Genomic DNA, 25,921 nt, shown 5'->3' with positions numbered 1-25,921 from the left:
CATTTAGGAATAACTAAAAAAAAAAGATATTTTTAATGATGATGATTACGCTTACATGCCATCCTGATGATGATGATTACGCTTACGTGCCATTAAGGTGGATAAAATATTTAGTATGTCTCATTCTTTGGCGCAACTGACGGTTACACCATTTGACATTTTTTAGGTCCATTCAGTCTTAACTTTCATAAAAATGGTGCAAATGTATTTTTTATTGCATAAAATTAACATTAATACACTATGTGCATTGAAATGTTTTAAAAAAAAGTTTTTTTAAAAGATTTTTGAATTTCTCATCTTGCCAAACCGTTTTTGTCACTGACCCATATACAAATTTGCACCTTTAATTGGTAGATCATTGTGTTAATAATAAATAAAAAAGTACAGCTAAAATGCTCTGTAAGTCGCACTGGAAAGCAGCATCTGCCAAATTGATAAATGAAAAAAATTGTCTGTCCTCTAAAGCAGAGGATAAATGAGATTTGAAATACCTGATTACAAAGTAATAACGAATACATTATACAAATAAACTATTCTAATTAACAGCTTAATTTTATTACGTTTTCCAACTGAAATGCGTAGATAAGTAACTACAATAAAAGTTGCATTAAATCATATTTAATGTGGATACAGTAATATGATTGTTATTTATAGTCATAAACTAATTTATCTTAAATTATTATTATTAAGATTGAAAGCATCATCTTTATTAACCACAAAGGAGAAGCAACACAAGTTGTCCATGCTGCTGAACCTTGGGACAATAATGTCCATGTTTTATTACCCTTCAGGATTATTTTTCAGAAGGTACTCAGCCTGAAAGATACAAGTTAAAAAAGTGGTCAACAGAAATTTGCAGTAAAATAAATAAATGCATTTAACTGTTTTAATAGGACCAACCTACCAGGAAGTCTATTGGGTTATCGGGGCGTGTTCTGTAACATTCGATAAGCCCTTGGGTGAGAGTGGGCATAACAGCCCTCATCAGGTAGTTCCTGAGAGGTTCTGACTGAGACTCCAAAAGTTCATCTTCTTGTCTCTTAACCTCTTCAAGATGCTGACTCTAATAACACACACAAAAAATTGTTTAGTGGCAAAAAGTTTGGTGGGACTTGGATTAAACTATTTTGAATACTTTCAGAAGAAATTGTCAAAACATGGTACCAAGCTGTCACTGGCATGGTTCCTTTAAAAAAAGTCCTAATATGTAGCATTTAGGTACAGTATACGTTTGGTACCAATGTGTACCTTTGAGGTAGTAATAATATGCACTCTTTGGAACAAATACTATATATAATACTATATATAGATACAAAGGTGTACTTTTTGAAATGGTACCCCCACCCGAGGGACAGCTAGGAACCTTTTTATTACTTTTTTCTTTTTTGTGTACAGTAAAATGTATAAAATTAATTTTATCAATATATTCTATGTTTACTGATGTCAATTTAAATTTTAGCATTTTAGTAGTGAATTTTAGTAGCATTTTAGTAGTGAATCAGTCTAGTCATTCCAAGTTCTTTTAAATTTTTTTGGAAAAAATTGAGTGGGGGGCTTCAAATATTGTTGTGGTCAACTAGGGGGCCTTAAATTGAAAAAGGTTGGGAGCTACTGCTCAATGTAGTTTCTGATATGTCATTGTTTTTATAAAGACAAAACACACATAATACACTTTAGTTGTCATAGAGTTGAAAGATTGATAGTCAGTAACACACCCACTCCTCCCAGCGTTGAGCTCTCCTCTCAGCCTCCTCTTTCTCCTGACGCTCCGACCTCTGTGATTCCTGCTGTTTTAACAGCTCCTTGGCTCTTTGTCTCTCTGCCTCCTCCATCTCTTTCGGATTCGGGCTGTAGTTCTTTGGTTTGCCCACTTTTTCATAAATCTTCTCCATCACCAGCAAGTACTCATGGTCATCGTTGCTTGTGATCTCTACAAAACGGTGAAGAAATATATAAGGTATATTTTATGTTTCTGTATTAACATACAATATGTATATGCTTGATGTACATATATATAGACAAAATATATGTATATATACAATATAAATATAAAAAATTGATTAAATTGTTGTCTTTAAAAGTGCATTGTGCAACTTTTAGGAGGATCTCTTGACATAAATGCAATATAATATGCATAACTATATTATCAGTGGTGTATAAAGACCTTACATAATGAACTGTATTGTTTTATTACCTTAGAATGAGTAATTTTTATTTAAATACACTGCGGGTCCCCTTACGAAGTCGCTATGTTTCTTCAGTAGCCCTAAATGGCCATACTGGCTCTACAGAGCGTATTTTGTCACTATGTTGTCTCAGACGATGAGATTTTTGTCCTTGACTACATGGGCATTGGAACCATTATATGTGGGTGGAACTGTTTCAGACAATTAATATTGGACCAACTTAATTTATCTCTAATTTAGCGCATATACCTGTTCACTTGTCAGAGCGCCGTCAGTCAAATCCATTCCACTAGAGCAGTGGTTCTCAAACTGGGGTCCGGGGCCCCCAGGGGGGCCACGAGATGGTGCCCGGGGGGCCCCAGTTTTATGACATTTTTATAAAATACATTAATTTATCATGAATTCTGTGAAATTAAACCTAAAAAGAATAAGGCAGCACTACTTTGTATAATTTGATGTTTTGTTTAATTAAAATGTGAAGTTTTAGAACTGTTTTTGTCATAAATTTTCTTTGGGGGGGCCGCGAATGAATGCACCGTACACAAAGGGGGCCACACGCTGAAAAAGTTTGAGAATCACTGCACTAGAGGAATGCCCTATACAATTAAACTCCTTTTATTTTAGCTACAGCCTTGACTTTCACGCTGCTGCTAATTTCATGTTTTAACCTACTTTCGCCAACTGTACACCCGCAAGCCCACAAGGTAAGCAAGGTTTTTAGGCTATAAAAGCAATTGATTAAGGCACCAGAATAAAAAAGGCATCTTGTGACAGAGTGACCTGTCTCTATACCCCTTGGTCCGTGCAGTAAAAACTTTTGACACCCATGCTTCACTATACGTTTCAAAAGGGAGGGGAGAGCTTTGGACTATGCCGTTGGTTGCAATTCACAGTCTCACCACTAGATGCCGCTAAAATTCTACACACTTGACCTTTAGAGACGTTCAAAATTACCAAAGTGCTCAGGATGAATCTCAAGGTCTTCAAAGTAGTTCAGTAACGTCTCATCCTCTACATTTCTCTCTCTGAATCTGGCCAAGCGTTGCAGGAATTGTTCAGGGCTGTAGGACGTTCCCTCTACAAGACTCTCGGGTAGGTTCAGAACTCGGTTTTTGAGGACAGCATCGGTGGCATTAAGAGACAACACAAACTCTGGAGAATAGAGAGATGATCGTTTTATTATTGAAGTGAAATTTAGAGCCACCTGGTGTAACACTTATGTAGTTCTGTAGGACTTTACACTAAAATAAGCTACTCAAAATACAATCGGTACCATCTCACTGCACACGCTCCCAAAAGTCAGTGCTATCTTTAGAGCTGAATAAAACTGATATGCAGATAAAGATGGATAATATAATTCTAATCAGGTTAATAATTGCAATTAAGAAATTTTAAAGACTAGCTAAAAGGCTTTGAAAGTGATCGTAAAATCTACATAATACTTTAAATGAATGAATTACAGACCTGGGATGATCGTTTTGTCGCATTTAGATTGCAAGTCTTCGTTGTCTTCATCACCTGTTGAATATTTGAATAATTATGCAAAGCTAACTCGTGTACAGTACAAAATCTGAATCATAATTAATAAATGAATAAATCAGCTAAAAACTCACTGTTAAATAACGCCTTTGCCTGCTCGTATGTCTTGGGAAATCCATCCAAAACAAAGCCCTGATTCATACATGGTTTGGTCTTGAGTTTGTCCCTCATTATACGGATTACATATTGATCATCCAGTCGTCCTACATTGAAAATAAGAACATGATAAGAACTTTTACATTTATTTTAAAATAATACAATGCATTTAAGTTACATTTGCAACCTCCGTTCTGATTCATGTTTTCCTTTAAGATATCCAGAAATTCCTTGGCTTCGCTCTGATCATTTTCCTCGTCTTCAATCTGGACACTCGACTCCTAAAAAGATTCAGTATACATCTTTCAAAGTATCATATATCCCATGTATGAAAAGATTTGACATCGATAATTTTATGTATTAATTTGTAAACCATTATTTTCAGTAGTGGCCTCAGACTTCCTGAAACATACTTTGACCGGTCAAAATAAATTTTTGGTTCTTGCACAATACTGACCAGGTTGTCTAATGTCTCAGTTATGGTGTCCTTAAGCTTAATATGATGAAGTCTGTAATGCTTGCATATCATTTCTGCAACAGTGCTCTTCCCAACAGCTGGTGGTCCCAGGACACAGATACGAATGGGCTGAGGAGACAGAATATCTGTGGGTGGTCATAATGAGAAAAATCCAACCATATCCATTTATAACAAGTATTTTACCATACCAGCAGTCCCCTGTTCTGCTTATATTCTTGTGTTATCTGTTCCATGTTTTCAATCATTCCAGCCTCTGACACCCACTGGATATGAAAATTTTCTTTTAGATAGGGTGCTTCAATTTGAAGGTTGACAAACAAGGAATCAATATCTGTTTGCTAAAACAAAGACAAAAATATCTGTCAATACAAACCAAATATTAAAATACAGGTCCCAGGACCAAAAAAAGAGTCATGAGTATATTTTATATACAGTATATGGTATATTTTTAGCAATAGCCAAAAATTACGGCTGTCAAAAGATTAATCATGGTTAATCGCATACAAAATAAACGTTTGTGTTTGCATAATATATTTGCATGTGTATTGTGTGTAATTAAAATGTATATATAAACACACACATACATTTAAGAAATGTAAAAAAAAACATTTTATTTATGTATATATTTTTAAATGTATATAAATAAAATAAAATATATTAAAATATAAATGAATAAGTAGATAATATTGATGTAGTAAAAATCATGATGAAGTCCTAGCAACACATATTACTAATGATAAATATATTTTTTTTATATTTACAGTATAAAATAAAAAAAATCTTCATGGAACATGACCTTTACTTAATATCATAAAGATTTTTGATTAAAAAAAAAATCAATAATTTTGACAAATACAATGTATTTTTGGTAGGGCTGTCAAAAGATTAATCACAATTAATCACATACAAAATAAAAGTTTGTTTGTTTGCAGAATATATGTGTGTGTAATTATTTTGTAGAAAACACATGCATGTATTTATTTAAGAAACATAGACATATACGCATGTGTTTTCTATATACAAAATAATTACACACACATATATTATGCAAACAAACAAAGTTTTATTTTGTTTGTGATTAATTGCAATCAATTTTTTGACCGCCCTACCAAAAATACATTGTATTTGTCAAAATTATTGATTTTTTTTTTAAGCCAATGATTATTAGGATATTAAGTAAAGGTCAAGTTTCATGAAGATTTTTTTATTTTATACCGTTAATATAAAAAAAATTAATAATCATTAGTAATACGTGTTGCTAGGACTTCATCATGATAACTGTAAACATGACTTTCTCAATATTTAGAATACTTTCTGCATTGTTATAACTATTGGAACAATAAAATAACAAAACTGATTTTACCGCAAGATCTGGTTCGAGAAAAATCTCCCCTTTTGTAACTTTCTGCGTTTTTCCCGACCTGAGCGCAGAAGATATTTCCTTAAAACAACAAGACCACAGTATGAACCATAAAAGCCACTCATTTACCAAACAAAAACCCAGTGTCGCATTAAAATCTTACCTTAATGATATCACCCATCGAGTTTTTGGAGTCATCCACAGCAACAATGTAGTGTGACACTGGCTTGTGATCAATGACATTTTGGATGATCCTTAATGAATACAAGTCAATGGGGTGTAGATGTTCAGTAATGTAGTTTTTGCATGGATCATGTGCCAAAAGCTCTGTAGTTATACTAACCCTGCAAGATCATTAATGTGAATGGTGGGGATAATGTTTGAGCCATCTCCAAAGATAGGCACCTTTGGGACCTCGCCCAACCATGACATCTACAGAGAACAATATAAACAAAACAAAAATGTATCTTTTTTTAAGAAAAAAAGTGTACATTATCTACTTTTAAGTTTTGATACAGTATATGGGTATGTCTTACCTTGAAAAAAAGGTGAAAAATGTGTTCACCCATTCCATATTGTAACCCAGATGCAATAACATATGTAGAGAACTGGGAGCTTTTCTGAAAACCATTACATATTTAATATTCACAGTACATTATTTATTAAATATATTCTTTATAATATACTTTTTAAACTCATGCCTGCTTACAGTTTTGCCTAATTTGACCACAAGTTTCTCCAAACCGATATGATCTTGAAAGTTAGGGTGAGGTTTTCTTTTCCGGTAATGACTTTCTGTAAAAGGAATCTCTGGATCATCCTATAGCAGAGGGAATATACATTACCACGTTGGCATCAGTGTTATCTGAGTTTAATAGAAAATTAATTTATCCACAACAAAGGTTTTTCTTACTGTATCAACTGGTTTAGTCATAGCCCATGTCAGGATGCTTGACACAAGGATGAACATCTTTGGTTCAGAAATTTTTTTCATTTCCTCATGAAGAGCTATGATTGGAAAATTATGCAACCCAGGATTTTAATTATTAAGAGTTTATGGCAGGAACCAAACCAATAATTTATTAAATAAATAAAAAATGTCTTTGATACCAGAGACGGCCCACTGTGCTTCATCTATCTGATCAGGATGCTGAGAAATATTATAAATGATGACATCACACTTCATCAGTTGATAGAGAAGGTCTTCACGCTTAAAGTGCTAGAAAGAAAAAAACATTTTAGTAACACTTTCCAATAACGCTTGTTGAAAACTGAACATTTGTTACATTAACTAAATGATTTAAGATAAACTAAAAATTAACAATACTTCTACAGTATTTACAGTAAACTAACAAATATAAAAAAACAGGTTAGTTTATAAATCCATTAACTATTGTTAATAAATTAAACCGTATTAAATACTGTGATATATTTACATTGTACTCCTCCTCAATATAACTGCACTTCTCTTCTGTTAGGCTAGAAACAGTTCCCACGATCTGGAAGGTGGTCTCTGTGCTTTCTGGATGACCATCAAGCACCGTGTCCTCCTCATCCTCAGCTGTCACAAGAGACGCACCGACCACCCGCGAGTTTAAAAACTACATAAAGCAAAAGAGGAATACATTAATCAAGCAAGATATCACCGGTGTATTCAACTTCATTCAGGTTTGCGCAGACAGACCATGACATCACAGTACCGTGAGAGCGATTCTGAAGCTGCGCTATCGAATCGTTCTCGCGATATGTTTATGTCATACGCCAACAAACTGCACAGCGCCGCATGAAGCTCACCTGATGATGACATACCAATTCAAACAACTATAGCTTTTGCTGAAGGCTTGTTGTAGTTTGTTTACGTGCCGCACATAATCATCCAAAAGATCTTACCTTTGCAATATATTTTGATGCGTATGTATCAACATTGTTGATAAAAACACGTCTGAAACTGCGGTGTTCCTCTTCAGTCTTGGCAGCCATACTGTGTTGTTGATATGTTGCTATGGAACTGGTAAGCTTAAGGCATATTTACGCATAACGTAACTGTTATTATTAGTTTGTGGTTGGTTTTGGTATGTTTTGATTTATTACTTATTTGACATAATATAACATTAAAAATATAAATATTATATACATATTATTTAATTATTCAGTATATAAAATAATCTATGTCCTTTCATGAAAATACCTGTGTGACTTACCTCCTCTTCGAAAGTTTATTAAAGTGGGGTAATCACATTTTTTTTTTTTTTTGCTTTTAGTAAAAATATGTTCCTTCCCAATCCAGGTCCCCGAGGACCTCCTGCCAGAGTTTAGATATCTCCTTATTTGAAACACCTAATTCAACTTATCAGCCTCTTTCCAAAATGGTAAACATGTCTTCTTAACAAGCTGATAAGTTAAATCAGGTGTGTTAAATAAGGAGACATCTAAAACTTTCTGGGAGGGGGTCCTAGAGGACCTGGATTGGGAAACACAGCCTTTTTACTATGTTCTTATACCTCAACTTAGACAAATGGATACATACCTCTCTTTTTTGAATGCGTGCACTTAATCTTTGCACAGCGCTTTGTGAATGTGTTAGCATTTAGCCTAGCCCCATTCATTCCTTAGGATACAAACAGGCATGAATTTAGAAGCCACCAAACACTTCCTTTTTTTCCTTATTTAAAGACATGAGTAGTTATGAGTGAGTATGGTGGCACAAAATAAAACATGGCGATTTTTAAGCTGATAAAAAAATAGAAATATAGCCTATTGTATGGCGGAAGAGCGACCTCGACGCGCAGTAATATCGACAGATGTTTGAGCGAGAAGGGGAGTAGCCAGGAGTGATGATGTGTCAATTATTCCTTACATAATTCATAAAAAATCTATTTCCATGAGTCCAAGTCTGGTCATCTCGGATTTTGTTATGGAGATTTACTTCCATAGTATTCTTTTTTCCTACTATAGAAGTGAATAGGGGTCCACAGATGATTTGGTTACAAACATTTCTCAGAATATCTTCCTTTGTGTTCATCAGAACAAAGAAATTTATACAGGTTTTTAACAACATGCTGGTGAGTAAATGATGACACAATTTTCATTTTGGGGTGAACTATACCTTTAAGGCTTTAAACAATTTTGCACACATTTCAAGGCACTACGTTTAGACTTTAAACAGCCATGTGTTTATATAAACAAAACATTTGAATTAAAAATGTCAAACATATGGTTGTAATTATTACTTTCTATTTAGTCACATTGCACAGAGCTACATAACTGAAATGTTTAAATATCTTGTACCAAATCTTAAAAACCATTTTAATGCAAATCAATAAATGATGTTACAGTTATCACAATGACGGCAACACAATAAAGACCAGACTGAGGGGTTATACTGCCTCTATAGCGAAATTATCAAACTGTGCTGGTTGAAAAGAACTTGTGCCTATGGCTGCCCATCCATTTTCTTGCATCCATAGAGCTTCATTCTTCCAAAAGGGATACCCATTGACTTCTGCGGATCCATGGGTTCCCTGAAAACAGATAATAAATGACAGATCAGGTCTGCATATTCCTGAAAACAGTGAATTTGATAGAAACAAAAAGGGGGGGGGGCTGCAGCAATCAATATTTTTTTGTTTCATGTATATATGTAACTTTACATACATTGACTGTGAGGGTCAATGTGTACCACACATTTGCTCTAGTTCCAGAAAATCCTTCAGCAAGAACTGTTGTTCCACCTGTAGGATCAAACACACTGGTAATGACCTGGCAAAGTCAAAATAAAGTTTACAGAGGTAGAGTGAATGGAACACTTAGGTTATTTAGATACTCACTGAGGTCATTGGTGACTTTGTAGGTGCCATACGAGTACACCCAGAAAAAGATTCCCTTTGTAGCACGGACCACCCCACCACCTTTACCCACTCTGACAGCAATGAAGACCCCATCATTGTACCCATTCTCCATGTACACATCACATGACACCGTCAAGTCTTGCCTGAAATTGTGATCATAATTATTAATTAATTAACAATTTAATAGTTTAAATGTTTAGGTTTTATACTCATACAGCTCTGTGATTTTTATGCACCAAAAAGGTGCACTAATATTACGATTTATTGATATAACCATTTGGGAAATTAGTGTACGCACCATTTATAATCCCCAATAACACTAATCGTCTGATCGGCATCTGCCACCCAGGTCACAGGGCGCTGAGTGACCACCTGTCGCAGTGTGAAAACATGAGGGCCAGGGTCCGTCAGGTTAGTGAAGTACTCAAAAACACCCGTCTGATCTGCAAAGTTTGGAGCTTCAGAGAAATGTGGATGTTCTACTGCGGAGAAGTTGTTAGAATTGATTATTGTCAGTATTTAAAGATGACAAGTAGGTATGAAAACAGAGGAGGCTAAAGCTACTTACAGACATCAAAATTATCTTTGTAGTTTTTAGGAAAGGAAGCAGAGGGTGGAGGATCTGGGTAACTCCCTTTCTGACCATTTCTTAAAGTAGTAAAAGTATAGACCTCATCAACATCAAACTCTATGCTGAAAGACCCCTCATTTACCTACAGCATTCACAATTCACAGATACACTACATTAGATGTCAAATATCATTTGGTGTAACACAAGTAAATACGCTGTTAGAAAAAATTGTCAAAATATTAATCCTACAGTCACTCAGGCAGTAGTACAGTACCCTTTAAAAGGGTACCAATATGTACTTTTGAGAGATGGTCCTCACTGCGTAACACAACATCCAGGGGGCGGGGTTGGATCTAGATCCAACTCCTCCCAGTTTATATACTATGTTCTGCCAAATGAACCAGTATATTTGCGTTGTTTCAGCCCGCAATTAGTTGCAACCTGTGGTCGCCAACGTTTGCTCTTATCAATTTAAGTGTACGTTTGATTAATAATATAGTTGAGAAAGATTCATAATTTTGAAAGTATCACAGTTAGGTCTAAGGGGAGGTAAGGACACGTTCCCGACAGTGTGATATCACTGAAGGGATTTATTTGTACATTATCCCACTTATTACACAGCTATTCCTATATGAGTAAATATAAAAACAAATTTATTTGATATCTTTTATTAGCAAATTTTAAAAAAGTAAACCATCTACGAGGGAAAACGGTTTCCTAATGGCTGTAAGCAAAGACGCGTTAAAACAAGTTCAAAATCCATACAAGATAAACATTCAATTTATTAATTTCTAAATAACATGCCATAGCCTATATATTTTAATAATTATGCATATTTATACTGTATCCATTAATAGGTCTTAAAATGCATGTGGTAAGATTACTCGTAGTAGGCTTACCCGAAATGTTTTACTCCAAAACATTATAGCAAAAAACTTACATTTCACCCTAAAGGCACTACTTTTATTCTAGTCATAAGTAAAGTTATTTTTTATGTCAAAATAATAACTTAATTTAGTTACGACTTAATACGGAAATGGTAACGCAGCAACGCGTGTATGACGTGTCTTGTGGTAAAACTGCCGACCAATGGGATCTCTGGATCGGGATCCAGCTCCGCCCCTGGATCTAAATCCAACCCCGCCCCCTGGATGTTGTGTTCTGCAGTGAGGCGCTACTGACTTTTGAGATACTAATATGAACTTTTTAGGTGTAAAGCTGGAATTCTTTTAAAGGGTACAGCCCCAGTGACAACATATTTTGACAATTTTTTTGACAGTAGGAATTAGAAGGAAATATATATACCTTAAAAAGTGTGACCAGAATAATTTATGTACTTTTATATGATTTATTCAAGCTGTTTCAAGCCTATTTTTATGTCATTTACTAAATAGGATTTAGAAAGTAATTAATAATAAGTAATTAAATACTTTTTGGAGATAGTAATTTGTATAGTAGTGTGGCAGGTCCAGGAACTTCTAGTCAGGTGCGACTTATACGTCAAAATTATTTCATATGATCCAAGAGAAACCATTACTGTCTACAGCTGTGGGAGTCCGCTCTGTGCTGCTCCTGTATTTATGTAATTCAATGGATTCAGTGATGCGGAATGACATCGGGACCTTTTGAACTTTGGCTTGTCGTGTTAGTTTAGCCTATTCAGCCTCCCAGATATGTTCTGTATGCTATTGTGTATCGTGTAAATAACGGACACCTATTCAGCCTGCTGTTCTGTCTGCTATTGTTTAGTTGAATAACTTGCCTTTCCAGATTAAAGGTCTGTTCTTCGGCTTGGATTTAGTGAAATCATTTACTAAATAAACGCGACATCCAGTGCGACTTATATATGTTTTTCCTCTTTAGAACGCATTTTTGACTGATGCGACTTATACTCCGTAGCGACTTATAGTACGGAAAATACAGTAATCTATTTACATGATTAAAGATGTAATTAGTAACTAGTAATTCATTTTTCTGAGTAACTTACACAACATAAAAAAATTCCATGATGATGTTTTATACATTTTCTACAGTAAATATCTTATAACGTATATGTCTTAAATTACTTTGCACTTGAAGTGGCTGCAATTAAAAAAAAGAGGCATCACAGAGATCAGAGGACGTGTGATACAAGGCAGAGGATTGTTTTAACATGTAACAGTTTTTTTTGGAATGCCAGAGGAACGTGTTATTCAAAAATAATATAACACAAAACATTGTGTAAAAAGTAACACATCCTTTCTTTGAGTGCACGTTAATGTAGGGTGACCATACGTGCCATTCTTCCGAGACGCATCCCGTCCAGGATTTTGTGTTCGTATTCCGGAAGTCGTATTTGTCGACCGCATACTTCATAGAGGATTATTATTATTATTACAGTAAAGCAACCGTTACATTTTAAGGTAAGAATGAAACTACGATTGTATATCTTATGTTTTTAACTGAATGACGTATGCGGTCAACAAATACGACTTCCGGAAGACGCACCGAAATCCTGGACGTGATGCGTCTGGGAAGAATGGCACGTATGGTCACCATAGTTAATGTCTTTAAAAAACACTAAAGCTTTCATTGCAGAAGTCCAAACAGACAAAAGAGGTAAAATGACCTCTATGTATAAACTTACCTTAATAGGCTTGAGATTTCTAAATAGGAGTGTCTTGTTTGTCACGAAATCAAACTTTGAATACCACACCTGCAGTTCACTGATGTCAGCCTGTTAAAATAAATATTTCATATTGTTCCATAAACAATTGTATTACTGTATCCGCTATAAATCTTTTCAAACCCCAAAAGCAGTACTTACAAAAGATCCTTTAAGATTAAAAGTTACGTTCTGTGCCCAGACATTATAGAAAGGCAGCGGAGGTCTTATACATTTAGAGTGATCATGAGTCTGAAAAAAAAAACAATGTTATATACAGTATATGCAAATACAGTATGCAAACTGTTTATAATATCTATTTAAAGTGTCTAACCATGGTTTCAGTAATTATGGTTAGATTTCCATTCCCATCAGTTAGTGCAACATAACTCCCACCATGTGTAAAGTGTCCCACAGACTGCAGGTACCTCCACCCAGGCTCAGTAAACTGCGTAGTGTGGGCTTATTGCATTTCATAGACCAAAAACATATATTAGTTTGTATCATACATGAATAACATCATTGTACGTGATCCACATCATCATACGTGATGCACGTAATATTAATGTAAACATACAAATGCATTACCCGTTATCCAAATGGGCGACTCGACAACATAATTCCCACTCCATGGTTCATTTGCAGTCATTAATCCATCTCTTGCAAAAGGAAGGTTATCATAATAACTGGCAATAAGGTTCCAGGATATAGTCCTAAAAAGTGAAAACATACCTTTTTTAGTATACAGAGAGATGCCATATGAAAAGATGCTTTCAAAGTATATCAGCATATCATACGCTGTCATTTTGCCATTGACGTAATTCTGGTTGAGAATTCGGGCCCAGCAGCCTCCGCCAACATAATCATTAAAAGTACTGTAGTCTTCAGAGGACCACAATTTTTTTCCTGTCTTAAAAGCCTTAGGCGTAGTGGTGGTACCGGGGTAATGAACCCTGTCAATCAAACAATTCAAACAATCCATTTTCATATTGTGTATATTTCTTTTCCGTTATTTATTTATTTACTTAAAAATAAAAATAATAAAAATTAAATGTCATTTGTGTAGAAATGAATCATACCCCAAGACATCAACAGCATCGCTGAGCTCCCTGTCAGCAATAACAGCAGAGGTAATTGGCTCCCAGAGAAAATCACTGGCAATTATTTTAACTCTCTCCAGGCCACTTTTATCCAGTGTATTTCTCAGAATCTAGCAAACAAGGCAGGGAAAAGATGATAAAAAGACACACCTCCTCTGAATACAGTTCACTACTCCTTAAAGGCACATTATGTAATTTTCGTTGCTAGGTCATTATGCAAAACAAATATCAGATAAGGACCTTTTTTTAAAAATACTGATGAGTAGGGCGGTCAAGCACTTATATTTTTATGTAATATATTATATGATGTATCGATTGATTAATCTAATCAATCACATTTAATCGCATATACATATTTAAATGTAAATGAAGAAATAAAATAAACAGTGTTTATGTTTTTTTTTTCGGGTTGGTCTGTGGTTTAAAGCAGTGGTTCTCAAAGTTTTTCAGTGTGCGGGCCCCCCTTGTGTACGGTGCATTCCTTCGCGGCCCCCACAAAGAAAATGTACAACAAATTTGTTCTAAAATTTTACATTTTAATTAAACAAAACATATTAAATTATACAAAGTAGTGCTGTTGGTTAGTAGCCTTATTTTTTAAGGTTTAATTACACAGAATTCATGATAAATTAATGTTTTTTATAAAATATAAAACTGGGGCCCCCTTGGCACCATCTCGCGGCCCCCCTGGGGGCCCCAGATCCCAGTTTGAGAACCACTGGTTTAAAGTGCAGAAATTAAATTAAGTAATCAAATGTAAAATAATCTGCATACACTATAAAATAATATGTGATTGGAATGTATATAAACATATGTTTTATGTTATTTTAAAGCCCCACACTTTTTAAGACCAATGATATTCGACCCACTCACTTTTTCTCTAGTTTGGCAAATATGTGCACTTGTCAGAGCGCCGTTGGAAATCCATTCCAGTTGAGGAATGCCTTAATAATACATTAAACTCCATTATGTGTTTCAGATGACACGTTTACCTCCTTAAGTTTCTCTCCACCCGCTGCTTGAAGTCGAACACACGTAAGTGATAAATTGGCCTCTTCACCAGAGTTGTTTAAAACAGTTTACTTTCTATTTGCCGAATTGCCCACTCTCTGTGAAGCCTTTTGTTTAGACATTACTGACACAGGTTGCGACTCTTTCCCTACAGTTCAGTTTGAAGTCATTTAATACAATTTTGTTTGGTCAAGAGCAATTGTATGACTATCAGTGTGAGCGTGTAAACAGTAAGAAAGTAACAAATTACATTTACTCGCGTTACTGTTATTGAGTACTTCTTTGTGTACTTTATTTTATTTAGGTATATTTTGTTTAAAGTATTGTACTTCGCTACAACTAATTAATAACCGTTACGGAGTAAAAAGAAAATAATAATAAGCCTGTTCAGGTAAATTAATGATACTCAAGGTTTAAATTGGGCAGAGGCTGAGCACAGGCACATACTGTATGCTGAAGATCTCGCTTTGCGCCAGTGTGCCCGCTGTGTATTTTGTGTGTGTCAGCTTAAACAGTACCTTACCTTTATGTACTTGGTGTCAAAGTTCCTTTCATTCCATATCTGAACAAAAGAAAATGCTTAGACTTCAGAATACATTTAAAGAGTAACTAAAATCCTGATGAAATACACTCACCCCAACATAATCAATATCCAAATCGTGGTACTCCTTGGCCCCAATAATCCATGACACCACATATGAGGCAGTGATATCAGGGAAACTATAAGGCCAGCTTTCACCATTTCCTACCCATCCGGGAAAGGCCCAGGGCAAACCTGGAATTGGAGGTGAAATAAGGAATGTGGAACTTAAACAGTATTTGTCAGTGCACATGCTGGTACATGATCTATTTATCTGAAATATATTTGTTTGATTCACATTCTTTTTACCTATAAGGGTGATGTTAGGGTTTCTCTTTTTGGCTTCCCTCATTAGCCACCATTCATAACCTCGAAAGTAATTCTCATCATCTTCATAGTGCATATGGGAGGGCTCAGTTCCATCTGTCAATCATTACAGTCATTAATAAGCCCACACTGGTATTGTTAACACGCTTAAGGTTTTAAAAATGAAACTTTTGTCTTTACCTGTGGTCTGAGCATCGCCTCCAATTTCAACCTTTAGTATTTGCAACGAGGCTCCAAATTTAGGCTGAAATAAATACACAGTGGCGCAGAATGAATCTATAATGTAAATACAAATGAACACTGTCATAAAATCAAAGTCTTACCTTGAATAGGTAATCCAAGATCTGGCTGCGAAACGGTTCATCATAATTGACTAGTAAGCGAGATGTCGCCTGTAAAATCCCATACAGGTTAGCGATGTTTTGTGCACACGTTAGCATTTACATATCTGCATGTAAGCACTTAACTATCGGTAAACACTCACCCCACCGCCACTTAAACCACCAATGCCGTCAAAAGATTCTCCTAATCCACCTCTATCATCCAACACGTAATCATCGCATAAACAAACACGCATACAAAGAAAAATACATAAAAACATAAAGCACTTAATTCCTGTGTTCATCCTAAACTCACGCGCTTCTGCAACATTATCAGCTGACTTTCACTTCCGTGATGGGCGGGGCTTAGCGGTATCATGGATAGAGCCACGCCCTCTCTAGTGTTGACATGTTTTCATTATTAATGGATAAAAAATTTAACTCGGTTGTCTGAAAAGTCAAATAATAATAATTTTACGTATTTTTACTTATCTAATAATAATTATACATTTACTTTTATTTTGAATTAAATGGAAAACTTGATTTTACTCTTCATATTCAATTGTACTGTAAATTCCCCTAATGTTAAAGTAATAATAATAATAATAATGATGACAATAATAATAATAATAATAATTACAGGGGTGTATCATGTTAATAAGCATAGGGTGAATTATTATAGATTAAATACAATTGTTTTTTTAAGCAATTTAAAATAAAACATTATATATATATTAGGGCTGTCAAAAGATTAATCGTGATCAATCACATCTAAAATAAAAGTTTGTGTTTACATAACATATGTGTGTGTAGTGTGTATAATTAATATTTATATATAAAAACACACACAGTCATGTATATATTTAAGAAAAATTGGTTATATTTATATATAAAATATTTATATTTCTATATAATATAAATTATATAAATGTTTATACAGTATATAAATGCAAATATTTCTTAAATATACACATGAATGTGTGTGTATTTATATATACATAATAATTATACACATTACACACACATATGTTATGTAAACACAAACTTTTATTTTAGATGTGATTAATCACGATTAATCTTTTGACAGCCCTAATATATATAAAAAAAAAATTTAAACATTAAAAGGCATATTTTTATAACAGAATTAACAATATTTTATGGCATCATACTTCAGAAAAAGTAACCTCAGTTTTGAAGGGAATGATTTTGAGATTATGTATGGTTACAGTAATGTTAATATGCCTATTTTATTATTATAATTATAATTTTAATTATTTAAAAATGTGCCAAAAATAAATGACAGAAATTGGTCCTGGGAAATATCATGACCCAAAGACAATGCATGCGTCAAAAGTTTTTTATGTTTTTGCCATTTTAACAAACAAAACAAAAATAAAAGAGAAAAAACTTCAGGTCGGGACTTTAACTCAATATTGCATTAGATTTGCAGGAGAGAAAAAATCAAGCTGTTATATTGAAAGCTCATACTTTTTCATCAAATCTCTATCAGCATATGAGCAAAACATTTATACACAAGAATTCGTGATATCAGATGACACTTTGCAGCTGAATATTAGACTTCTATTACACTGTAGGGAGATTTGATGAAAAATACACACATTTTTTTCAATCTAATAGTGGTTTCAAGGTTCACCCAGCCCATCTGATCAACGACCTTCTTGGGACGTACGGGGCATCTGTTGTAATATGCTTTTTTCTGCATTACTGTGGACCTTTGGAAAAAAGCATCATTACAGTATGACTGGCATTGTGATGGAGCCATGTGGTTTCTCCTCAATTTTGTGGAAACCATTTCAGAGGGGAAAAAAGCATTGGATAATTTTAAAATTCAGTTCTTACTTTGATAGTATCCACACAGAACATGTCATCTTTCATAAACCATTTCATTTTTCAGTCTAAATTTTCATTGCAAGTCAGATGTGCAGGGATTTCTCATAGATGGTATGAATTTTCTCAGATTTGTCAAGCTGTCAAATAAGCTTTATGGTCTACTTTGTTTACAGTCTTCTCACGTAGAGGCTTATAATACAACTGGATGGACATATTGATTACTTATATTTTATTTAAACTACTACAGTCGGTACTGTATTTATCAGTTTGCTTTGCAGGAAGGAATAGCAAGGTCACCATAAAGTCTTTGGTTTATTGATGGTTGATATCTCAGAAATATTATATTCCACATTTTTAGCAGGAAAAAAACTGACCACATAGTGTCTGAGGTTTTATTGGATTGCAAAATGAAAACATAGTTAAAACATTTGGTTTGCATTATTTATTTAGAATTTATTGAATATGACAAATTTGATTTCTTATATATTGACTTCACTTTTAGTGCAGTTTATTACATGTAATTAATAAACATCATTAAATATGGCTAAATACAGTACTGCAAATAAATCTCTTAGTTTTTTTTTGTTGATGTTTTTTAATATAAAAAAAATTGATAATCTTTAGGGTGTATTTAGTTTCTTGTTTTCACAGTTATGATATAATTTGGCAGTAAATCATTTATCAGTATATTTCAAATACATCGTTTTCTATGTGACCACAGGGGGGCAGTAATGACTCACAATTGAAGCTTCTCCTTTTCTCCTTTTTAAGTAGGACATTTGCAAGCAATTGCATGTAACCAAGATTACACAGACAGTGCCCTTGCCCTTCTCCAACTTGCATCTTCATTGCTATGATGAAAGATTGGCATTAAGACCCCACATTATATTAGCTATTCCTTTAATTACACAGACAATATTATCCTGTTGGGAAGATCTGACAAGAAGAAGGAGGCCAGTAACCTTTTCCTTCACCTTAAAATGAATTTTTAATATCAAATTTTGTTCTTATTGAAGTCGAAAAGGAAAATATAACTTGATTGTGTGGGAAGGGGGTGTTCACCCACCATACGGTATGTGCCGGCATGTTTATTTCCATATTCTCAATTCCTCATCAAGTTGCTTGGTGTAAATCGATGCATTACATTAGCATACCGCCTTAGTAAGGTGAAGAGTGTTCGGTAGGATGTCTAATTCTGTCTCGTCTCTTTGACATCACGGTGCCATGTAATTTTAGCTGCATGAAAGGTGCATGCGGCTCTTAAATCACCGCTGTGACCTCGGTTGGATTCGTACTTCGCCTCCTTTTTTGGTGTTTCATTCTTTCTGTGTGCCCTTTTCAAATGTTAATAGCAACACGGTTGCACCAGAAAGCAGGTTATTCTTTATTCCGGAGAGAGCCGAGTTGATCTCTTTGACCATTTCAAGTCAGACATTGATGCATTATACAGTTGGTCAACAATTTATTGGCTGACCCTGTATGCAAGTAAGGTGGAGCGAGAGAGGCTGTTTTCATTTGAAATATGAATAAATGTTTTTAAGTCAACCCGGCATCTGTCCTATACTCGCATTGCCACCCATTTGTTCCCATTATTTTTATTTTTTGCTGTGGTTATGTATCACCGAGACATTCTTTTCCTTTGGGTTGTCACCTTTTCTGTAAACACAGCTTTCTGTAAACAAGGCCAACACTTATCTTTTCGTAGTTCAACTGAATGTGGACAGTAGCGTAGAATGGTTATGTAGTGATAGTATACAAATACTTTCAGCTTTTTATTATGATTATTGGGAGATTACAGAGCATATGAGTTCTGTTACACAGATTTGTTTAGCCTAATGAATGTAGGATGATCATGTGACTGGAATATCTTTAAAGTGATGGGAGAGACACATAGAGACTTCTGTAAAAGCAGTGTTCAAATGTGCTGTGAATGTATTGTTGATAACATATAATTGTGTAAATATAAGCTCTGTTTCAGAAGCAGCTGCATTGCTGCCTACACACTATTGAAAGCGCTCTATGGTCTATAACATCTCAAACTATTATTAAAGCATGCATAGCACAGACATACTGGGTAAACTAATAGCTAAAAATCTCAAACCTCTTCGTTTGCATTACCGTTTTCAATAGTAACCGCCACAATCTTTACCACATGTTTGTGAAAACATTTCAATGTCCTGAAAGGAATGAATCCACTCGCCCCCTTCCAGAAGCAATCACTTAAAGTGAAGGCCATGTATTTCATTGGTCGGACCGCAGAAAATACAAAGACTGCAAAAAAGGTCATTCATCTTGATTAAATATACATTGGCACCAGGTCAGGGCTGCAGAAAGGATTCAGATTTAAACTGCTCTGCTTCAGAAATTAATTTGATAGCTTCTAGTGTTTATGTGAGTTTTTTGTGTACACATATGTGCGGCTGTTTGTGTGTGTGTGTGAGTGAACAGTATATTTCATTCAAGAATATAGGACTTTTTTCCATTAGTGAAGTGGATCAGACTGCATTCATCTCTGTAAGATTGACAACCTTGAGTGTTTATGGCTATGGACGGACTATTAACAAACCACAAACGCTGCTCCTGCTATTCACTCACTTTTTATTAAGCTGTCTCTGTAACTAATATCAAGTTTGTTTTCACAGATCTTATATAATTAAATTTAGGAGACGTTGGGTTTTATGACTGTCTTAAAACACCATACAAGAATAGCGTTTGAAATTAATCCATTCTGATTACGATTCCAGTTCTGCTTATTGATTCCGATTCTTTTTTATTCCCAGTTTCAATTGCAATGTAGTTATTGTTCTTTGCTCAGCCTACGTATTGCTGACTGTTATTATGTTGTTATTATGTCTGTTTTATGATTAGTACACTCTAAAAAATGCTGGGTTCTTTTTTTTCAACGTTGGGTCAAAACGGTATGAACCCAGCTGCTGGGTTGAAATTAACCAAGGGGCAACCTTCCGATCTCTCTGATGAAGCCGATACGGAAGTGATTTAAACTGCAATTCATTGACTGGCCGCTAGCAGAGGTGGACACTACTTGAGCATTTTAGTAACATTTTTGCTTTATCAGAGTGTTTGTATTGGAAAAAATTTACTTTACTTTACTAAAAAAATTTCACTACATTTTAAAGCATAGAATCATACTGTGTATTCCTTTTATATTGCATATTAAAATTGATTTAATACCTAATTACATAAACATTGTGTACTTTTACTTTTACTGTTCTTGAGTAAAAGTATGAAATAACTTTTTATTTAAGTAAAAGTGAAAAAAAAAAATACTAGATGTTTAATGTACTTAAAGGAGTAGTTCACTTTAACTCTTTCACCGTCAGCGTTTTTTAAAAAAAGTTGCCAGCCAGCGCCAGTGTTTTTCATGATTTTCACCAAAGTTTAATGCCTTCCAGAAAATGTTCTTCTTTAAATATATAAACATACAATATACCAAATAAAAGAACAGACCCTCTGCTTTCAAAAAAAAAAAAAAAACCATTTCATCCTACCTTCAGCGGTTATTTTGCAATCAGCTTTTGAATATGGGTAGGTTTCTGCAAAAACACCACATTTTGAGCAAAAAGGAGAGATAATTCCATTTTTGTGACGGACTTTTCATAGAGATCCCATTCAGAGCGATCTTTAAAACAGACACGGACATGCAGCCGCTTGCCATAGGGCAATACTTCCGGGTTTAAAAAGTTGCGCAGGGGGGGCCACGTGGTGGATAACAGCGGTATTGCTGAAAGACGGAAAATCTCGTCATTGGCGGGGAAGCGTTTTCTCTTAATTGACGAGATATCTCGTCAATGGCGAGGAAAGAGTTAAAGATGGGGTCCATTGACTTTTTATAGTAGGAAAAAATACTATGGTAAGTCAATGGGCCCCATCTATAGAGTGGACTACTCCTTTAAATATTAAATATAAACCAAAAACTTCAAATTATGAAATGTAGTGGAGTAAAAATGATGATAATATGCTTTGGAATGTATGTTTTCCAAAGAAAAACACTGATAAAATACAAATACTTGAAAATGTACATTTATGTAGAAAGTAAAAATACTTAAGTAGTGTCCGCCTCTGGCCGCTAGAGGTTGGCTCCAAAAAGGGAGTCAATTCCCATAGACCCCCATGTTATAATGGCAAACTTTACAGTAGAAAATAATATGTTTACAGCCTGGTACAAAAAGTGTTTTTGTTCTATAAAGCTATGTTTGTCCTTCATGACAACTGTGAGGGGGTGAATTTTTTTGTAACTCATCCGTTTAAATGATATTAAGTCTTAAAGTTCTGCATAAGGGTGTGGACACTTGAGTGACGGTTGAACAGCTACTGCCGTCACTAGAGTCGAGCTAGGTGGGCATGGTTTCAGCAACCAGTCACCTCAGCTTCACCCACGTTCCGCCTTTTCAGCCATTTTCGGATATATGCGAGTGATGCGCGGTGATGCGCGGCCAAGATGGTGAAGGCACGCACTGCCTACTTTAAGCTTAAAGGAGCATTTCACCCGTAGAAACATTAATCTTTATTGAAAGTGTGTCATATTTGTAGCTGAAATTTAACATACATTTCAAATTTGGTGCCTATTTGACAGAGAAAAGGGGTGTTTGTAGTCTCACCCCCTCAACAAAGATATTGGACTTCCTTCTTTCAATGATGCAAAATGATGATTTTTACATCATTGAACGAAGGAAGTGCAACACTGAAATCTGTATTTCTCCTGTCTCAGCGACAACTGAGGAAATGATGCACGACCATTCAAAAACATGACTGGGGTTCTAACTATACAAAGCTTAATGCAAATGGGTGAAGTGTCCCTTTAAAAACAATCTTCAGAAACCTATGGGTGACGTCACGGACACTACGTCTATCTTTTTTTGCAGTCTATGAAATTAACCCATTTTTTTTATATTTGACCCAACAATAAGTGAAAACAACCAGTAATTTGGGTTGAAACAACCCAGCGAATTTGGCTGGGCTCGTGCCTTTTTTACCCAATGCTGGGCTGAAAATACCCATTTTTTAGAGTTATATACTGAGACAATTCTAAATTTGCGATTCCTTTGGTTTTATACACTTTCTGAAATTTTTTTTACAAGCAGATACAAAAGTTGTCACTGGGACGGTACCTTTGCATAAACTACATTTTTGTACCCAAAAGATGCATATTGGTATTAGGCTACATTCACACTACAGGTGAAAGTGGCCCAAATCAGACTTTTTTGCCTAAATGTGACCCATATCTGATTTTCTTATGACAATCTGCACAAGAGCACAAATCCAATTTTTCAAATCAGACCCACTTTCATACGTGGTCCTCAATTGGATGCAATGCAATTGCAATGCATTGCGACTTCAGTCTGAATGGCCATGTCGCATTTCATCCAACTTTACGAGCAGCATCCACATATACTGTATTTCCGCAAACACAGTGCACTGCGTCTGACATCACATCGTCTTCAGCACATGTGAGTCACTTCAGGCCCTATATACGGTTCATACGTGAGACTGATGGCAGTCGCATTTAAATGATAATGTGAACGACAGCGCAAAAAAAAAGATTTCTGCAAAAAATCCAAACCTGCAGTTTCAACTAAGCCTTACTGGGCATTCACACCAGACGCCGTAGAGGCGGCAAGCGCGAGTGATTTACATGTTAAGTCAATGCAAAGACGCGAATAGGTATCCTGCAGCGCGGATGCCGTGTTCCGCGCGAATTGAGCTTTGTCGCGGGAAACGCGCAAGTTGGAAAACCTGAACTTTGGCGGATTTTCGCGCCGCGTTAATCAATCAGGACTTTGCTGTAGTAGTGACATAATTACAGGATGCGAGCGGAGTCTCAGCAAAGTCGCAGAAGCACCTCCCATGACGCAAATTACCATGTGAATGTCTCGAATTACTAGAATTTCACACATGGCTTCCACACACGAATGAAGCGAGTAAACTCAAAATGTTCAAGCGTCCAACTACGCGCGAATAGTGAATTTTTGCCGCCTCTATCGCGGCTGGTGTGAGCGCACCATTAGAGGTACATATAGTGGTACCTCAAAGGTACATTAGGACGTTTTTAGAAGGTCTCGGCCCAGTGACAACCTTTTTTTTACAAATAATATAGTTAGGTCATACATAGACTCATTTACTTAATCTAACCTGAAATAAATAACTGTGTATGCAAAGATGTTTGATTAAACTGTCGCAGGTCAGGTCTTCACAGATGACAAATAAAACCATGGCTATCTTAAAATGTGCATGCAGAAATTAATAAGAAGAATTCAATTTTAATTTCATAGTAAGGTTCCGATTCCAGAATTGGAATTGATTTTCGATTCCTATCCAGGATTTTCATCAGCCACTTTTGTTTTGTTCATGTCATGTTGGGTTGCTTTTAGGCAGCGCATGAAGTGTGATCATAATTGTCCTGCTATTGCAGTCAAACAGCGATTAGTTTTGTTCCTGTAGCTCAGTTAGAGCAAAAGGTCACGGGCTTAATCCAAATAACACACTTACTGATAAATGTATGGCCGGAATGCACTGTAAGTCGATTTGGATAAAACCATCCGTCAGATGCATGCAGTATAAATGTAGTTTACGGTAGCCTTGCCGCTAGGCACATAATTATACGGTTACAACTTTGAATGCAGAATTGTAAATCTGTTTGTGTTTATGTGTAAAACTAAATCCATTTACATATAAAACATAGTGTGATCTGTTTGATATAATCCGCACTTGAAGCACCCTATTCAGCCACAAGCAGATATTTGCAAAACAATTGATTTCCTATTTCTCTCGCAGGCTGTTTAATAACATTGCCTAGGTTTGCGTCCCCAAAGACCTAAGCAATAATGGATGATTTGCCTCTGAAAATTGCTTAAAGTTATACCACAACCTTTCATCAGAATATCCTTCATTGATCAAGATCAGGTTAATCTGCAGTTGTGTTACCTAACACTATATAAATGTCATGAATATGTGCGTATTTAGTAAAAAAGTAAGAAAGAAACTAGGGAATGTTGTAAATCAATAAGTACTTTGGAAGAAAAATATGCAATTATATAACCCTAGATACCAGCCTTATTCTGCTTTTAACCAACAACTTTTTGACTTGAGTTTTTTGTACTATAAGGAATTCATGCCGTATAAACAGTAATCACTAAATCAGTGTTTTGGATTTAGTTTAGGGAGTAAAACTCCCTTATGTTACGGTTAAATGCGTGGCCCCGAATGCAATAAATATATCAACAGATCAGTTCAAGAGAAGCCGACTTTCAATTTACAGATGGCTTATGGAGAAGCGATGCAAGTTTTTCTATCAATAAATTATGATACCTGGATAAAGAGAGATGTGGGTTGGAGTCGTGCAGTTGAATTTACTATAGACAGGATTAACCACCCATCAGCAGTTAGTTATCAGTGCTTTAGGATTTGTGAGAGTGGCATTAAAAGAAAGCAGCATGGATTGTCATGGCCTTGTATTGGCATTTTCTATTTAACAATAATCTATATGCATATCTGTGTTCCCCTATGACCTAAACATGATGTGAATCTAAAGGATGTGTATTGACTTCTTCACTAATGAGGAAAACAGGCTTTAAATCCTCTTTCTGTCTCTAGACAGCCTAAATCAACCGTAATACACAGTTAAGATGATTTTGTATTTAAAAAAATATACGACGAATGTTTTTTTTACTAAGAATAGAGAAATAATATAAAAATAACTCTTGCCTTATGCTGTATATACAGTAAACCCTTATCCAAATACTTTATATGGAAATGCACTCTTGTCTATGTTTTGTTAAGTTTGTGCAAGCTAAGATGCAAAAGCTGCCACCTTCCTCAAAAGTAAGAGAATTTATGTTTACTGAATGCTTTCGGCATGTATAATACGGCAAGTATTAAACAGCAGGTATTATACAAAATGTTGGGATATTTTTTACAGCAAAGTACTGTAAGTACATGCAAAAATCTCTTTTAACGCCTTTCTAAATTAGGATTAAAGACTCAAAAATGCGA

At 35.1% G+C, this 25,921-nt stretch overlaps 2 protein-coding genes across 2 annotated transcripts; both read right to left on the bottom strand.

The window, feature by feature from the left end:
• Window positions 1-266: 266 nt before the first annotated feature.
• Window positions 267-7,677, bottom strand: ak7b (adenylate kinase 7b). The gene is made up of 18 exons (XM_065248715.2): window positions 7,550-7,677; window positions 7,096-7,260; window positions 6,770-6,878; window positions 6,573-6,667; window positions 6,369-6,479; window positions 6,196-6,279; window positions 6,003-6,091; window positions 5,823-5,913; window positions 5,663-5,740; window positions 4,488-4,637; window positions 4,279-4,407; window positions 4,009-4,102; window positions 3,800-3,928; window positions 3,651-3,704; window positions 3,141-3,338; window positions 1,716-1,930; window positions 905-1,063; window positions 267-816 (listed from the first exon to the last, which is right to left on the bottom strand). The coding sequence occupies exons 1-18, from the start codon at window positions 7,637-7,639 to the stop codon at window positions 781-783; spliced, it is 2,076 nt and encodes a 691-aa protein (XP_065104787.1). The 5' UTR covers window positions 7,640-7,677; the 3' UTR covers window positions 267-780.
• Window positions 7,678-8,951: 1,274 nt separating this feature from the next.
• Window positions 8,952-16,420, bottom strand: galcb (galactosylceramidase b). The gene is made up of 17 exons (XM_065244858.2): window positions 16,225-16,420; window positions 16,064-16,132; window positions 15,921-15,984; window positions 15,723-15,836; window positions 15,469-15,608; window positions 15,357-15,395; window positions 13,802-13,932; window positions 13,520-13,675; window positions 13,311-13,435; window positions 13,057-13,184; window positions 12,885-12,974; window positions 12,705-12,794; window positions 10,076-10,220; window positions 9,806-9,989; window positions 9,487-9,650; window positions 9,314-9,390; window positions 8,952-9,180 (listed from the first exon to the last, which is right to left on the bottom strand). The coding sequence occupies exons 1-17, from the start codon at window positions 16,363-16,365 to the stop codon at window positions 9,037-9,039; spliced, it is 2,001 nt and encodes a 666-aa protein (XP_065100930.2). The 5' UTR covers window positions 16,366-16,420; the 3' UTR covers window positions 8,952-9,036.
• Window positions 16,421-25,921: the final 9,501 nt, after the last annotated feature.

The sequence above is a fragment of the Paramisgurnus dabryanus genome, chromosome 17 (genome assembly GCF_030506205.2).
Source record: "Paramisgurnus dabryanus chromosome 17, PD_genome_1.1, whole genome shotgun sequence".
Classification (NCBI taxonomy): Eukaryota; Metazoa; Chordata; class Actinopteri; order Cypriniformes; family Cobitidae; genus Paramisgurnus; species Paramisgurnus dabryanus.
This window is presented reverse-complemented; position numbering and strand designations above follow the sequence as displayed.

What these genes read in the sequence shown, in the direction of transcription:
- galcb (XM_065244858.2), bottom strand. Translation starts at nt 16,365, where the DNA reads ATGAACACAGGAATTAAGTGCTTTATGTTTTTATGTATTTTTCTTTGT. An exon ending in GATGCTGTTGATGTCTTGGG is followed by an intron (nt 13,676 to 13,801) that starts GTATGATTCATT and finishes TTTGATTGACAG; the next exon opens with GGTTCATTACCCCGGTACCA. An exon ending in CATTGACCCTCACAGTCAAT is followed by an intron (nt 9,181 to 9,313) that starts GTATGTAAAGTT and finishes ATCTGTTTTCAG; the next exon opens with GGAACCCATGGATCCGCAGA.
- ak7b (XM_065248715.2), bottom strand. Translation starts at nt 7,639, where the DNA reads ATGGCTGCCAAGACTGAAGAGGAACACCGCAGTTTCAGACGTGTTTTT. An exon ending in AAACATGAATCAGAACGGAG is followed by an intron (nt 3,929 to 4,008) that starts GTTGCAAATGTA and finishes TTTTCAATGTAG; the next exon opens with GACGACTGGATGATCAATAT. An exon ending in ATAACCCAATAGACTTCCTG is followed by an intron (nt 817 to 904) that starts GTAGGTTGGTCC and finishes TGTATCTTTCAG; the next exon opens with GCTGAGTACCTTCTGAAAAA.